At 60.1% G+C, this 16,059-nt stretch overlaps 1 protein-coding gene across 1 annotated transcript; it reads left to right on the top strand.

The window, feature by feature from the left end:
* The first annotated feature begins 90 nt into the window (after positions 1-90).
* Positions 91-6,166, top strand: NDUFA11 (NADH:ubiquinone oxidoreductase subunit A11). The gene is made up of 4 exons (XM_010983338.3): positions 91-278; positions 4,411-4,503; positions 4,608-4,730; positions 5,988-6,166. The coding sequence occupies exons 1-4, from the start codon at positions 182-184 to the stop codon at positions 6,098-6,100; spliced, it is 426 nt and encodes a 141-aa protein (XP_010981640.1). The 5' UTR covers positions 91-181; the 3' UTR covers positions 6,101-6,166.
* Positions 6,167-16,059: the final 9,893 nt, after the last annotated feature.

Raw genomic sequence — 16,059 nt, 5'->3', positions numbered from 1 at the left:
GCGCCTGAGCGAAAGCCGTGTCCACATCCGCGGCGCCCAATAAAGTTGCTCGCTTGTTGCCGGCCCGCCCGCTCGGGAGGCTGCGCGCGCCGCCCAGGAAGTCTCGCGAGAGCGAGCGGCATCTGCCCTTGGGCTTTGGGAGCCGGCGGGTCTTGCTGTGCGGGACTTGGGGTGCGCGGTCATGCGTAAGACGATTCTTCACCAGTACTTGGACATCCCCGAAGGCACCGAGTGCCACCGCAAGGCCTACGCCAGCACCAGTATCGGTGGTGCCGCTGGTGAGCGCCGGCCGGGTTCAGAGGGCTGAGGGCGCCAGGAGGTCGCCGGGTCACTGGGGGCTGCACGGGGACGTCCCGGAGGGGCTGCGGATCTTGCAGGGTGGCATATGGTTGTCGTCGGAGTGTCTGGGGCGGCCTTGGGATGCTGGGGGGCTCTTGTGCAAGATAAGCTTTGTAGGGATGACGGACTAACTCAGAAGGCGCAGAGAGATCATGGGGTCCCTGGGAGCTGTCCGAGGGGGTCCCATGGGGCTGAGAATCTCGTGGAGTGATACGTGGTCGTCGTCGGGGTGTCTGGGGAGACCACGGGGAACTCTTGTGAGAGATAGACGTGGGGGGGGGGTCTGGCTGGTTGGGGGATGGGCACTGGGAGGTCGTCGTCCATGTGACAAGGTGGTCAATGAGGTCATCAAAATCTCTGGGTGCTGGGATGTGGAGCTTATCATTGAAGCACTCACCAGGCTCTGGGGAAGTGGTTGAGTAGGACAAGGCCATTATTGAGGTCACAGGAGCTGGAAGATTCTGAGATTTCCCAACTGGGTGACTTGAGATTATTTGGAAGGATTATGGGTTATTTTTGAGGTGTCTGAGGGGAGACATTTGAGAAGGTGTTGGAGTAGGGTGAAGTCTTCTTAGGGTCCAGGAGAGCTGGGTGGTCAGAGACATCTGAAGCTTTTACTGGGGCCACCAGAGGGGTGGTAGGAGTGCTGAGGAAACGATAGGTGAAGTGGGTCAGTAGCTACTATAAGGGTAGCCTTGAAGGGTGTGTGGGGACCCACAGCCCTGGCATTCTCCTGCAGGGGAGACCCCAAGGTCTCGCCTCTTCCAGGCTCCTTTCCAGTCTCAGCCTGAGGTGTAGATATGATGGTTTCAGCCACCTCTGTGTCTCCAGCTCCTGAAGCAGGGCCTGGCAGAAGTTGAGTCTACACTGGGCAGCATTTGCATTCAGGTAGACCTAATCATCCCTGTCATTTTCTGCATCTTTAGTGAGATCCAGGATTACCATCTCTATTTCTCAGAGGCAGAAACAAAATTAGGGAGGTGTATTCACTCCCCCGGGGCCTTTTGGAGCCAGGGCTGCGAATCCAGGCCTGCTAATCTGCTCCTGGGGGTTACTGGGGCAAGAAATGTGCCTCCTGGGTCCATATGAAGGGTCTTAAGGGGCAAGCTGAAGAGGGAGTCCCAGGGGATGGGTTATGTGCAATCTGCTGGAATAACATTTTGTTAGGATGGTCAGGGGCACTTCTCTGGGGGCACTTCAAGAGCCCTGGAGGGCTGGGCAGCGTGTGTGGAGAGGTCACTGTCGGAGTATGTCATTCTGGTGGATTCGTACTGTGGGACGCTGACATTGGGGAGCGCCCCACAGGACTTGATGGGGGGTCCTGGTGGCATCTCAGGGGAGATTAAAGCAGGAGGACGTCACCTGAGAGGCGTTTGGGGCCTGCAGGGAGATTTGGAGTAGTGAAGGGTTTAGGGGATGTTGAAACTGAGAAGGACATAAGGCTGGCATTTGTGAGAGGGAGTACACGTGCACACTCACAGATGCACACCCCGTTGAGGGGCCACTAAGGAAGACAGCGCGTCCCAGGAGTGGCGTACTGCCGAGTGAAGGAGGAGTCTCTAGGTGGGGGCTCATTGGAGGGTGTTTGAGCAGATGTGGGTGGGAACCTTGGACAGAGGTGCTGTGTCGGGCAGTCGTGGAGAGACTCAAATTTGGGGGTGGTCACTGGCTTCCGTGAGCCCGGCTGTGCCCCAGGGGTCTTTAAGTGTGTTGCTCACTTTCCCCACCAGCATTTTCTCACCAGCCAGCTCTACTCAACTTACCAGACCTGGTTCAAACGTGCTCCTGGATCCTCCCCTCCCTGCCCCTCCTCCCTCCCCTGCCTCCCCTGGTCCTCACCCCAGAGAACTCCCCTGAGATGATAAGCCCAGCACATAGTAACTAGAATGAATGAGTGCCTTTGAATAAATGAATGAGTGAATGTGGGCACACAGTTACTGTTTGTGAATGAATGAATGCACACTGTGTCTGCAGGTCACTTCAGGAAGCCAATGGGGAGCCAGGAGCAAGTGGAGAGGCTGGGGGGATTCTTCTCAGGGGGTGATGGGGGCCTGTTTGAGACCCTCATTTGAGGGAGGCTGTGGCGTCAGAGGTGTCAGGTGGGCTCCTGGAGCAGAGGTGGGCATCACTTACTGAATGGTTGCTGGAGGAGAGCTGGGGGTTGGGGGGGACAGTCCTGGACCCAGAGATAATCCGGGGCTTCCAGGTCATCCACTCCCAGTTAGAGGACTTGTGAGGGGATGTGGGATGGTGGCGGCCCTCTCTCTGTCCAGCGTGGCCTGCGAACCGAGCGTCCCTTGGCCAGGACAGCAGGCGTGTGTGGGCAAGGTGGATGAGGTTCCCCCAGGGCTTGCTGCATGACTGGGCTCAGGGACCACTGCTGAGTCTTGTCAGTGGCTCCCTCGTTCCTGGCCCAGCTCTGGAGATCACGCCTCACCAGGTCCAGGCGGGACAGGAAGCCCCTTCTACTTAAGTCTCTTTACAAGCTGGGTGGGGGCACGTGTGAGAGATTGAGGATGGGAGCTTGCTGGGCGCGGGAGGCAGGGAGCCCCAGAGCAGACTCCAGCCCACTACGCTCTTCCCAGCCTTCAGCCCCTCTGAGGGTGAGCAGGGACCCTAGGGCTCATCGTGGGATTGGGAGAAATGAGGTCTGCGGGGTTCCCAGATGGGCACCTTGCCCATGGGAGCCGTCCGTGTATGTGGCTCCTTCCCCCTCATCCCTGGGCCTCAGTTTCCCCATCTGTGAAGTGGTGAGGGCTATCTTGGCCGTCCTCAGGGTTGCTCTGAAGATGAACCCCAGCCAAGGCTGGGGGGACACTGCTCAGCTGGGAAGGTCATCTGGGGGCCTGCAGGCAATAGAAGATAGAGTCTTGGGGACTGGGTGGGCCCTGCGTCCCTGGGCACCACTGAAGGGTAGCACTTGGCCTTTGGATCAGACCCACCTGGCTTCCAGGCTGCTCTGCCGGTGACGTTGGGCAAGTCGCTCTGCATGTCTGAGGGCCCCTCCCCTCCCGCCAAGTGATAGATAAGAGGAGACTGAGCCCCCTGGGCCCTGAGGGGGTGGATGGGGTGGTGGGAGCCCTAGCCGCCTGGCAGATGGCAGTTCTGTTTTGTCTGGGATGGGCTAGTCCCAGGGTCTCTGCTGGCAACTGGGCCACACTGGGGGTCTGTAAGGAGGGGAGTGGTTGTCTGCCCTGAGCAGGGTCAGCTGGCGGATGGAGAGCCCTGTGTTGGACTGTCCTGGTGGCAAAGAACCAGCCAAGTGGGTTTGGTCTACCTGTCCACCAAGGAGGGTCTCGTTGGGGAAGCCGCCCGAGGGTGCCCCAGCCTCTCCCCAAACCCACACACTGGCCCAGGTCAGCGTTCACTCAGGATGCCCCTGGGCAGAACATTGGTCCTTGCCACCCGCCCGGCACTTGGCTCCAGGTACCGCCTCCTCGACCAGAGCCCCTCACACATAAAAGCCAACATCAGGGGCAGGGCAGCCAGGGCGACAGCAGAGTCAGAAAAGCTGACCAGGGTGGCCAGCCAAGCCAGCCAGGTGTGAGGGATGAGCCCAGGCTGAGCTGCCCACCCAGAGAGGGCCCAGCCGCCATGAGGGGGAGGCATTGGCAGCCCCGGGAGCCAGCCTTTGCCAAGGAGCCCTGGGCCCCACGGGAGAATGGAGCCTTTGATGGGAGGGGGACCAGATTGCCAGCCCAGCCGCCAAGGCCCCAGGCTCATCCTTGTGTCTGCCGTGTGCTGGGCTGCTGCCCGGCGGAGGGCCGGCGACGGTGACGCAGGCAGTGTTCTGCAGGAGCTAGCATTGGTCAGGCCTGGTGGCTTGGGGTGAGGGTGAGGGCTCAGGCCTTGGAGCAGAAGAGCCAGGTTCGAGTCCCAGCTCAGCAGCTGTGGGACCCTGGGTGAGCCCTGTAACAGCCCCTCCCTGGCCAAGGGGTGGTGCTGGGAGCTGCCATGGTGGGTGCCGTGGGGACGAAGGGAGCTGGCATGTAGGATGGCAGAGGAGCCTCCCGCTGCTGGGCTGCTGCTGGAGGCCCAGGTCTGACCCCCTTGACCCCTCTTGTCCTGTAGGCCTGATGGTCTCTGCCTACAGCATCGCACTCTGGCCCCCGGGCTCCTTCCTGGAGGGAGTGGCGAGGACAGGACAGCACACATTCACCGCAGGTGAGCGGGCCTGCGGGCCTCTTGGCTTCTTGGGGGTCCTCCTGGCACCAATCTGGTCATCACGCCCCTCTGGGCCCCTGACTCGGACTCTTCTGCCCCTGCAGCCGCCATCGGTGCCATATTCGGCCTCACCTCCTGCATCAGCGCCCAGGTCCGAGAGAAGCCCGATGACCCTCTGAACTACTTCATTGGAGGCTGCGCCGGAGGCTTGACCCTGGGAGCGCGCAGTGAGTGAACCCCCACCCCTGACTCTGCTGACCCTCCTCCCTCTCCATTCTCTCCCAGACTGGGGACCAGGAGGGGCCAGGTGTGCAGAATGCTCACCCCAGCAGAGGGGAGGACAGTCGTCCTGAAAGCTCCCAGTGCTTTTGAACCTCGGCCCCCAGCAGGTTTGACAGTAATAACAGCCGCCATCTAAGCACCTCCTGCGCACCCGTGGCTCCATGACACTCAGCGTGGCCCCCAGGGTTGTGCACGACCTGCCCCGTCCTCTCCTTGCCTTCGCTTCCTCCCTCTGTCCTCCTCGCTCACTCCATTCCAGCCACACGGCCTCCTCGCTGTTCCTCCAACATGCCAGGGCCTTTGCACGAGCTGTGTCCCTGCCTGAACGCCCTCCCCGCGACGTCAGCACAGCTCCCTCTCCCCCTCCTGACCCTCCGATGTGCAGTCTGCCCTCACTTCTGATCTCTCTGTCTGCTGCGCCTTGTCAGAGAACACGAGGTCACTGCCTGTCTCCGCCACCAGCCCCTGAGCACAGGGATGGCGGTGCTAGTTGACTGACTGCGCAGCCTGTTGGGGAGCTACTCCCACCACCCCCACTTTACACGTGCAGGGACTGAGGCTCAGAGCGGGGATCAGGTGGTCCCGGGTCACCCAGGAACCAGCGGAAGGATGCCACCCTGACGGGAGGCAGGGCGGGGCCCCCAGGCCAGCCTGGCACAACGGAGCCACAGGGAATAGGAAGCAGACACCGCTCTTGCCGCCTCCCACAGCCTCGGGCCGCGGCGGGAGGAAAGGAGGCCATGCAGATAAACCACTGCGGCCCCTGGGAGGGCCCCGAGGAAGAAGGCTCGCGCTGTCCTGGCCTTTGCTCCGAGACCTGGGCTGAGGTCTGGGTTTGGCGCATGCCTCTGCGTCTGCGGTGGGGTGTGAGCCCCGCACCCAGGAGGCAGCACCCCCACACCCCCTGCTCTCCTCAGCAGGCATCCTGTGCTCTTTGCTTTGCTTCATGGCCCACAGGGCAGACCCGGGCTGGGACCCACCACATGTCACCCGTGACCCCTGCTCCTGGACCCAACAGCCTGCCTCCGTCTCCACACACATCTTCAGTTGGAGGGTCCAGGGACTCAGTCCCCGGGGAGTCCGTCGTGCCAGCCGCCCACTCTTTGAGGGAGGGCCGTCCTCTGAGGGTCACAGCCCGGCTCCCGGGACGGGCATGGGCAAGCCCCACCACGTACCTGATGCCACCTCTCCCGCTCTCGCAGCCCACAGCTTCGGGATTGGAGCCGCCAGCTGCGCGTACATGGGCATCATGGCTGCCCTGGTCAAGATGGGCCAGCTGGAGGGCTGGAAGGTGTTCGCAGAGCCCAAGGTGTGAGCCCCGCTGCCTCCCCGGGACATTGGGCAGGTTGAAGTTCGTCTGAAAATAAATTCTGTGTCTGTCTGTGTGAGTCTTCCTCCCCTTCCCCTCCTTCTCCAGGGCGAAGCCCTGCCAGAGAGGGCTGGGGTTCAGGCCGGCACCAGGAAGGCTCGGGCAGACGACGACGGGAGAGGGAGATAAGGCATCTGGGTCTGTGCCCTACAGGGCCGGTGGCGCCAGCCGGGCATCAGGCAGGGGTCGCCGGGCCGCAGCCACTTCCCTTGGCGGGCAGGAGCCTGCAGGTGGCCGGCCGGTTGTCCGGGAAGCTGGGCCCCATGACCCGCAGCCCTTCCTGCAGCCCCCGTGCAGGTCACAGGCCGGCCCCTCTCTGGGCCTCCCCCCAAAGCCAACAGCATGTGGGAAACATGCCCAGGCCCCACACACGGCTCACTTCCAAATTCCTGGGCGTTGGAGCGGAGAGGCACGGATGGCCTGGCCCCAGAGCCACATCCCCATATGACAGGTGGGTGACAGGCCACCAGGAGCCTGCTGGGCAGGGGCCCACAGTGGCATTGAAAGGAGGGCATCGAGGTCCGCACCCGCTCCCGCCTGTCAGGCGCAGTGATTTAGGCCACCCCGGAATGCTGGCGTGGCCCGGCCCCCGGGCCTTCTGCAGAACTGGCTCTGTCCGTCCTGGCAGCCAGAAAGGAAGGCCCGGCATGTTCCAGCACGCTTCAGTGGGCCATAAATTAGGGTTCTCCCAGGCCCCACCCTAGGGAGAAGGGCTGGGCAAGGGCAGGATTGGGTCCTGGTGGGGGATCTGGGCGCTACAGGTGGTCTGGGGGCTGGCTACAGGCTGGGCTGGCTGCAGCCCTCACACGCCCCCTCGCCAGTGTCTGGCCCTGTCCTGTTTCCTTCGTCTTCTCAAGCCTGCCCTAGGGGCCTGGACATGGTTGAAAGCCGAGTTCGGAGCCTTGCTTTCCTCCTCTGTCCACCCCAGGTGGTAACTAACCCTGGTGTTAAGCCGCTGAGACTAAACGTGGGAAGAGCAGAGTCCCGGCGCGCTGGGCTGGCCTCGCCCCGCTGGCTCCTCATGGCCCCCGCCCAGCACATCCTCCCGGGAGTGAGTGCCTGCTCGGGCTAATGCCCAGGCCTCAGTGCCTGTGCCCGGACTTGGAGCCCCTGAGAGAGGCTAGAGATGCCCTGGCCCGTGGGCTGGGAGGGGAGGGCCCAGGAGGCCGTCTGAGCCCCTACAGAGGGCTCTGGGCTCCCAGACCTGCGTTTGAGTCCCAGTACTCGGTTCTTCCCTGGCTCTGTCCCCGTCCCCCACCTGGCAAGTGGGGATGACGGTCCCTCCCTCAGAGGTGTTCCCCGAAAAGGAAGATGGCTTTGCCCCAGGGAAGCGCCCCTTCCATGCCTTTCCGGAGGGTGGGGTCCCCTGCTCTCACCTGCCTAGTCTGTCTCCATGGTGGCCGGCAGAGGGCAGAGCCCACCACGCTCAGAACCATGGCCAGTCACCCCCAGGTCCTCGGCCCTGTGGCCCTTCAGTGGCCTCAGAGGAGCCGAGTTCCATCTCTGCCTCCCCCTCCATCCGCTGGCCCCTCCCTCCGCATCTGGCCCACCTGCCGCAGCCAGGGGAGCAGGGGTGCCGGATGCTCAGAGTCGGACCTGTCGCTCTAAGTAGGACCGATGAGCGTCATCGAGGATGCTGAGGACTGGGCCGGGGGCCTATTCAATGCCCCGCACGGCAGTAGCTTCTAGAACCTGATGCGCCTGGGCCTACACCCTCCCACACACTCTTCTTCAGCCCCTGGCTCTCCCAAAGCCCAGACCCTGCACCAGATTTGGGGCCCAGAGAGGGGAGGAGGACGTTCACAGCCAGCCGGCCCTCATGCCTCCCAGCCTCGGTTTCCCCTCTTGCCGGCTCAGACCTGGGCCGTGCTGCCGCCCACCCAGCCCTCTGCGGGCTGGCGGCCAGTGTTGGAGCAGGTCTGCCAGGCCCCCCACCAGCAGCCCAGGCCCCCCAAAATGGGGCAGGAGGGAGCAGCTGCCTCCTGGTCTCCAGGGAGCCCCAAACCGAGGCCCCCTTGCCCATAAACATTTACTAGGCTGTAAGGGACTGACATCATCCCCATAAGCAGGCCCCGTGGGGACCGCCCCTGTCCAGAGGATCCAATCCCCTCCCACCCTTCTGCCTGGAACCCCACTTCCTGCCACAGCAGCCCCCACAGAGGGCAGAGGAGGACCCTTCCAGTGTTGTCTACCCCCACGCCCTGCCTTGATGAAGCTGTTCCCTGCCCCAAGCAGTCTGGACTGGAAGAGAGGGAGGGACTCAGGGAGCCGGGGCCTCCTTGGAGGGGCAGGAGGGCTTCCTGGATGAGGTGGAGTAGTGAGGACCCGGGGATGAAGAGGTCTTTCCAGATGTGCATGACAGAGGCGGGCATCCCAGCCAGAGGGCAAAGCAGGAGCAAAGGCCTGGAATTGGGGGGGTGAGGGGACACAGCAGGTGAGCTGGGAAGGGCTGGGGGCAGTGGGCACCTCCCCGAGGGCCCCAGCCCTACAGACACTTGCCAGCGGGGATGAGGCCGCAAGGACTGACCCAGCCCTCCAGGCCAGGCCGGGTGTGAGAAAAGGAGCCGTCCCAGTGAGACCAGAGGACAAAGCTTCCGGCCTTTCCCCGCAGTCAGCAGGGCCCTGCGGTCCACGCGGCCTTGCTCTTGTTTCTGCAGCTCGTCCAACCCTCCCCGCAGCCTAAAGAGTGAGCCATTCATGTGGTCCTGTTTGACAGATGAGGGAACGAAGCCCCGGAGGTGACCTCGCAGGGCCTGGCTCACAGCAGCCACTCAGCTTGAGTCCTTTTATCATTACCACTAGTATTACTGTTACTGCTATCAGCTGTTATTGGGGAAGAACGTTGTAAACTGCCTCTGGAAGGTTTCCCAGTGGGACAAGGGAAATGTTCTTGCGGCCAAGTGATTTTAAAAGCAAAACTATACCCCCGCAAATGCCTTTTAAAAGTTACATTGGACATGGGCTCGGGGGTTGGGGAGGACGCACGAGCCTCTGGAGGAGGGCGGGCATTTGCCCCTGCAGGACCTAGGGGGCTGGTCCTTGGCCCTCTCACCCCTTTTCACAACTGTCTGCCTTCAGAATGGATAATGGATCTGCCCACCTCTCCCTCCCTCCAGCCCCCATCATCGCCTACCTGGACCATGGTACTCACCTCCATCCTAGTTGGCAGCTGCCACCCTTGACCCCCAGTCTGCCCTCCCCGAAGCAGCCAGTGTCAGCACCCGAGTCAGGCCCCACCCCGCTGCCTACAGCCCTCCAGGGCTCCCACCTCCCTGAGGGTAAAAGCCCGAGTCCTCCCTGAGGCCCACGAGGCCTTGCATGACCTGCCCCTCCCCTCCCTGCCCTCCCCACCTCCCTCCTTACTCTGCTCTGGCCACACAGGCTCCTGGCTGTTCCTCCAACGCGCCAGGCACAGTCCTGCCCCAGGGACTCTGCATGGACTGTGCCTTCAGCCTGGACTTCTCTCTCCCTCCAGATGTCCCCTAAGCTCCCCCCTCACCTCCCTCAGCTCTCAGCTCTGGTGTCACCTCCTCACCAAGGCCTCCCTAACACGATATTGAAATGGCACCCTACCCAGCCAGCCATGCCCCACTCGCCCTTTACCTCTGTTTCTGTCCATCACACCTGTCGGCTTCTAAATCCTATGTCATCATTGTGTGCGTTGTTTGGTGGACTGTGTGTCTCCTTAAGGCCTGGTGCACATCCTGGTCGTTATACCCTTGGGTCAGCACCCCGCCTAGGAGCACCGCAGAGCCCAGCCCTGTTCTGAGTGGGGTCCCTCCCACTTCACTCCCAGAGAAGACGGCTGTGGGAAGCCGGGGTGGGAGGGCAAGTAGGGACCATCCGTATGTGAGAGTCTTGAGGTCAAGATTCAGAATTCACTTACACAAGTATTTCTTGAGCACCTACATGTGTCAGGGGGAGTTTCGGGCCTGGGATCACGTCAGCCCACTAGCCCGATACGGTCCCCACCTTCCTGGAGCTCAAAGTCTGGTCTGGAAGAACAGGAAAACAGAGAGGGGGCACAGCCAAGCAAACATGAACTATGACCCAGAGGGAAAACCAAGGTGAGGTGAAGGCCAGGCCAGGGTGGTGGGGACAGTGGGTTCTCTCTCCCTGGGGGAAGTCAGGGAGGGACCCAAAGAAACCAGCCTCGGGCACAGGGGTGTGCGGTTGTGGGGGGGACTGGAGGAAGGGTGTTCCAGCCAGAGGGAACAGAGCATGCAAAGGCCATGAGGTTAGAAGCCCCGTGCACTGCCCCCATCCCAGCTGGGAGGCCACATGGCGGGGTGGGGTGGACTGGGGGTGACTGAAGAGACAGGAAGGGCCAAAGCCAGGCATGTTTCCCAGGTGGACACAGGAAGTCAGGCAGGATTTCTTGCTGTGGGAGTTGCTGCCTGCCCGTGTGTGTCCCCCCAAAATGGCTGTCCCAGGAGGGAGCCCGGGCCCTGAATGCCCACAGGGTCCCCACATAGATGGGAGTTTGGGGGTCTTAGGAATAGGGAGACCCAAAGTTCTCCTGGCTGGGTTCTGGTGGGGATGAGGGGCCCCAGCCTGCCCTCAAAGCCAGAAACCGGCTTGGTCATCACTCTGGGGGTCCGGAAGTGGGGCACAGAGCTTTGCCCCTCTCACCCTCTCTGGCTCAACACCTGGAGCTCAGAACCCAGGGGCCCCCAGTGCTCTGCACACAGGCCATCTCTGGCCTTCCCAGTCAGAAGGTGGCTTCCCGTGAGGAAGCTGAGGCACAGAGCAGCCCCTGAGCTCCCCCACCAGTAGCTCCCTTCTGCCCTTCCTCCCTCCTCTCCTCCTTGGATGTGGCGCCCAGAGAGGCCTGGCCAGACCCCCAGCTATGTACTGGCACTCACAGGTCCCTCTCTGGCGCCAGCCAAGACTCCCAGGGGCTTCCTGGGGTGCTGGGTGGTCGGCCCAGCCGTGAGAGCTCCATCAGGCCTGGCCCCAGCCCAGCCCATGTCTCACCCCCAGGGCCGCTGCCGGGCTCCGAGCGAGCATCCTCCGACCCAGAGCAAGAATGGCGGGAGCCCGGGCGAGGGCCAGGCTCCGGGGGCCACAGGAGGGCTTTCGGCCCAAACCGAGGGGCGGCAGGCAGACCCGCGGCCCCGCCTAAACCCACCCCCAAACCATCCTTCTTTTAAAGCCCGTCCAAACGCTTTTATTTCGCCCATTTTGTTTTCCCTACAGCATTCTTTCTAGAAGATATTTTACAGGTTTTTTTTCTCAGTAGGTAAAACAAACCCAGACCACACAACTTAAAACATACCAAAGGTCAGAAAAGACGCCAGCCACCCAGCCTCCCCAGAGGTCACCAGCTGGGTTGTTTCCCTCTCAGCAATGTCCTCACCCCCCAGACAAACAGACGGTGTCACGCCCTCTGTCCCTGCTGTTCGGCGGACCATCCGACTTCCTCATAACTGCGTCCTGGATTCCTTTCCATCAAGAATGGTCTCTTGCCTTTTAACAGCCGCATAATATTCCCTCCTGTGATGGGGTTGTCAGCCCCACCAAAGCACATTTCCTTCCTCCCAGTCTTGCTGCTTGAAATAGTGCAGCGATGAAAACCCTGTAGCAAATGTCACTGTGCACGTGGGTCGGCGCACTCCCTTCCTGAAAAATTTTCAAATTAATACACTTGATATTTTTAGAGCGGTTTTAGGTTGAAAGGAAAATTGAGCAGAAAGTACAGAGTTCCCAGATAGCACCTTACTCCCCCAGTGCGCTCACTGTTTCCCCTGTTGTTAACCTCTGGCATTAGCAAGCTACATCTGTTACATTTGATGAACTGATACTGATACATTGTTATAAACTGAAGTCCGCAGTTGGCATTAGGGTTCGCTCTTGGCGTTCATGTCCTGTGGGCTTGGACAAATGTACAGTGAACGACAGGCATCCACCACCGAGCATCACACAGGGCAGTTTCACCACCCTAAAAATCCCCTGTGCTCTGGCTATTCACCCTCCTCCTGCCACCCCTGGCGGCCACCGACCCTTTTACTGTCTCCATAGTTTTGCCTTTTCCAGAATGATCTATAGTTAGAATCATACAGTATATAGCCTTTCCAGATCGGCTTCCTTCCTTCTCTTCATAACGGGCATTTAATGTTCCTCCACGTCTTGTGACCGCTGGGTAGCGCATTTCTCTTTAGCACCGAATAACATTCCACTGTCTGGATGTCCCATAAGTGGTTTATCCGTTTACCTACTGAAGGACATCTGAGTGGCTTCCAGGTTTTGGCAATCGTGAATAAGGCTGCCATAAACATTCACGTGCAGGTTTTTGTGTGGACACCAGTTTTTGACACCTTTGGGCAAATACCAAGGAGCGTGAGTGCCGGGTCGTGTGCTGAGAGTATGCTCCATTTGGTGAGGCACCGCCAAACTGCCTCCCTAAGCGGCTGAGCCGTTTTGCAGTCCCACCCACAATGAATGAGAGTTCCTGTTGCTCCACATCCTTGTCAGCATTTGGTGGCGTTGGTGTTCAGGATTTTGGCCGTTTTCAGTGGGTGTGTGGTGGCACCTCTTTGTGGTTTCAACTCATCTCAATGTTTGGATAAGCATTTGTTGAGCTTCCTCCTGGCCCCAAGCCTGGTTCCAACATCTTTTGTGTGATTCGGGCTTGGAAGGAAGTGCTCATACCCCATTTTGCAGATGGGGGAACCAAGGCTCAGAGAAGGGTAGCTGTTTGCCCGGGGTCACACAGCAAATGGAGATAACGCCAAGGCCCTGTGACTGACTCCAGAACACTTCTACCTGCAGGGTCCTGGGCCCTGTGCTGGGCACTGGGGACGCAGTGGTGACCAGGACAGACCCAGCCTACCCTCCCGAGTCTCACAGTCCAGTGGCGAAGGCAGACATGTGACCAGGCAGTTACAGCTTGGGCTGACCAGGGCTGTAATGTGGTTGCACAGGCAGAGGGGGACCCAGAGAAGGAACCTGATCGAGCCTGGGTATCAAGGGAGGCTTCCTAGAGAAAGCGGTGCTGAAGCATGAATAGGAGCTTTCCAGGAGAAATGGAAAGAATAACCCAGGCAAGAGGAGCAGCATGGAGGCTGGCTCAGGGGGTGAAAAGGGAGCGTGGCCGAGAGCACCAGTTCTGCAGTGAGAGGCCTGGGTTCCAGCACCAGCGCTGCTGCCAGTCGGGGCCTCACTTGCCACTCCTCAGCCCAGCTCGGCTGTGAGATGCCATAACCCCATAGGTACCACCCTGGTTGAGGCTGGCACGTGGGGAGCCGGAGGGTAGGGGAGGCTAAGAGCGCCAGAGCAGCCCCGGCCCCTAGCCGTGTGTCTGGGAACCCGGGGCCCAGGAGGACCTCGGTAAAATATCCAGAGATGCAGTCTCTGGTCTCGCATCTCAACTGGAAAGGAAATGGCAGGGTGCAGTGGGGGTTTCCTTCCTGCCCCTGCCCCTGCCCCAAATTGGACTCTTCCTGCCTCAGGTTGGCCCCCTGATGGACAGGGACACACCCCCGCCCAGCCCCCACCCCTACTCACCCTCTAGCCCCCATTAGTGAGGCCGCCTGCTGCGGGAGCCTCGGGCCCAGGTGTTCCCGGCTCACACTCTGCCCCAGTGACCGCCATTAAAAATGAGTAATGGCCGAGCAGCCAGCCCTGGAAGGCTAGGGGCTGGGGCAGAGAGGCCTGCAACCCCTCCCCACCTCCTTCCCGACTGGTCCTCCCTCCACCCCACACACACGCTCAGCAGGAGTCACCCTGCCGTCCAGCACCTCCTCCCTGCCTGCCTGTCCCCCTTCTCCCAAGGGCCCCCCCCCCAGCTAAAGGCAGGTCTTCAAATAAAAATACAGATGGCCAGTGAAATTTGAACATCTCATACGTGGGACGTACTTACACTAAAACATGATTCATGTTTAACTGAACTTCAGATTCAGCTGGATTCTCTCTGGCAGCCCTTTCTGATCCTGCCTGGGTGGACAGCGGGCCTCAGCTGGTCTCCCTGCGCTATGGGTGAATACCCAGACGCTGGCCGACACTGACCGATCAGAGGGACCCTGGCCCTGCAGGACCCTGGGGGGTCTCCCTGTCACATGTGCACCTCTCACAAGTACCCACTGCGGGGTGAGGGTCTGTCATCTCTCCCGCCTTCTGCAAGGTCCTGGTGGTGAGGGCACCGTCCCTGAATCCCAGGTTCAAATTGCAGCCCTGCCCTTTGTGAGTTGTGTGCCTTAGAACCAAGTGCTCTCTCTGTGCCTCAGTTTCCTCACCTGTAAAATGGGGATGATAATAATAACAACGCTACTGTTAATAGTACTGACAGTCGGGGTCATTGAGAGGATGCAATGCATTCATGTACCGGAGGAGCCCAGCCTGGCGCAAAGTTAGCACTCACGTAAGTGATGGCCTGTCCTGGCCTCCCAGCCCAGGAGGGAGGGGTTGTGCGGGAATTGGAGGCTAATTTTAGCACTGATGACACCCCCTGGCTGCCTGCCTTGTCCAAACATCCTCAGCCAAGCATGAGGTTCAAGGCGTCCCCCACCCCCCAACCTCTGACATCCAAGGAGCCTGTTTATTCATTCCTGTCCGCCAGAGCATTCCTCGCCTGCCTGCGTGCCTGCCTGTGCCTGCCATCCAGTGCCATCCGAGCCCCACGTCGCCCGCCCAGTGTCACCCCAGGTCACAAGTGCCTCACCTGTAGGCCCCTTGGAGACACCCAGTGGCCAGGGGCAGTCAGGGTTGGGGGCAGGGAAAAGGGTGGGTGGAGTCCCTCCCGCGCCGAAGTCCCTCCCGCGCCGAAGTCCAGAGTCCTCAGAGTCTTCATTTACAGTTCTCCGAGTTCGAGTCCAAACTTCTGTCTCTGTGGACTCCCAGACAGCGTAATTTATTCAGCACCTGTTTACTGAGTGCCAAGTCCTCCTGGAGACACAGGGCTCCCAGTCTTGGCGAGAGGCAAGGACAAGCCAGGAGACTGGAGAATTTTCCAGCGTGCTTAGTACTGTACGTTCGTTTGTTCGTTCGTTCATTCATTCCCTCAGTCAGTCAAGGAGTGTTTATTAAGGCCCTCCTGTGTGTCAGGGACTGTTCAGGATGCTCCAATCTCAGCAGGGAGCAAAGGAGACCCAGATCCCTCATGGAGCTAATTCTGGTGGGGGAGACAGGCAAGAGACAATAAATCATGCAGATAAGTCCAGTACGTGGTCCAGTTGAATGGTAGTCATTGCTGTGGAGAAAAGTAATGTGAGAAAGGAGATGTGGAGTGCTGGCAGGGCAATTAGAAATACAGTGATTTGAGAGGGAGATATTTAAGGGACTCATGTGGGTGTCAAGGTGGGGAGAGTTCCAAACAGCGGGAACAGCACGTGCAAAGGTCCTGGGGCTTGAACAGTGAGGAGGCTCATGGGGAGATGCAGCAGGACTTGTCGGCTTTGCCTCTGGAATCATGATGGGGGTGATGGGGGCCACAGGAGGGTCTTGAGCAGAAGATGAGCCAAATGTGACCTAACTCCCTCCTGCCTGGCTCTACCATCATTCCAAGGTCCACCCACAGAACTGTCACCCTTCAGGCCGAGGGGCCGAGCCAGGGACTGCAGCTGGGCTGGGGACCCAAGTGGCTGCAGGTGGATTCCAGTTGTAAGTGAGGACTTCCGGAACAGTTGGAGAGCCTGTGTGTGGGGAAATTGCTGCTCTCTGGAGAACACCAATGGTTGGGGGTGGAGGGGATTCTGGGCACATCTTCCACATGTGGCGTCTCCATTCGCTCCCTGCAGGACCGGGCCCGGTGCCCAGGTCACTCGCATTTCTGGCTCAGGGTTTTGCCAGTGGAGGGACAGGTGTCTTAGGAAATTGGAAAACATCCTCCGAAAACAAACCAACGAAATCCATGCTCTTCCATCTCCTTGTCCCGACAGATCTTCTCCAAATCATTTTCTTTCTTGCAA

Source organism: Camelus dromedarius, chromosome 27 (assembly GCF_036321535.1).
Source record: "Camelus dromedarius isolate mCamDro1 chromosome 27, mCamDro1.pat, whole genome shotgun sequence".
Classification (NCBI taxonomy): Eukaryota; Metazoa; Chordata; class Mammalia; order Artiodactyla; family Camelidae; genus Camelus; species Camelus dromedarius.
This window is presented reverse-complemented; position numbering and strand designations above follow the sequence as displayed.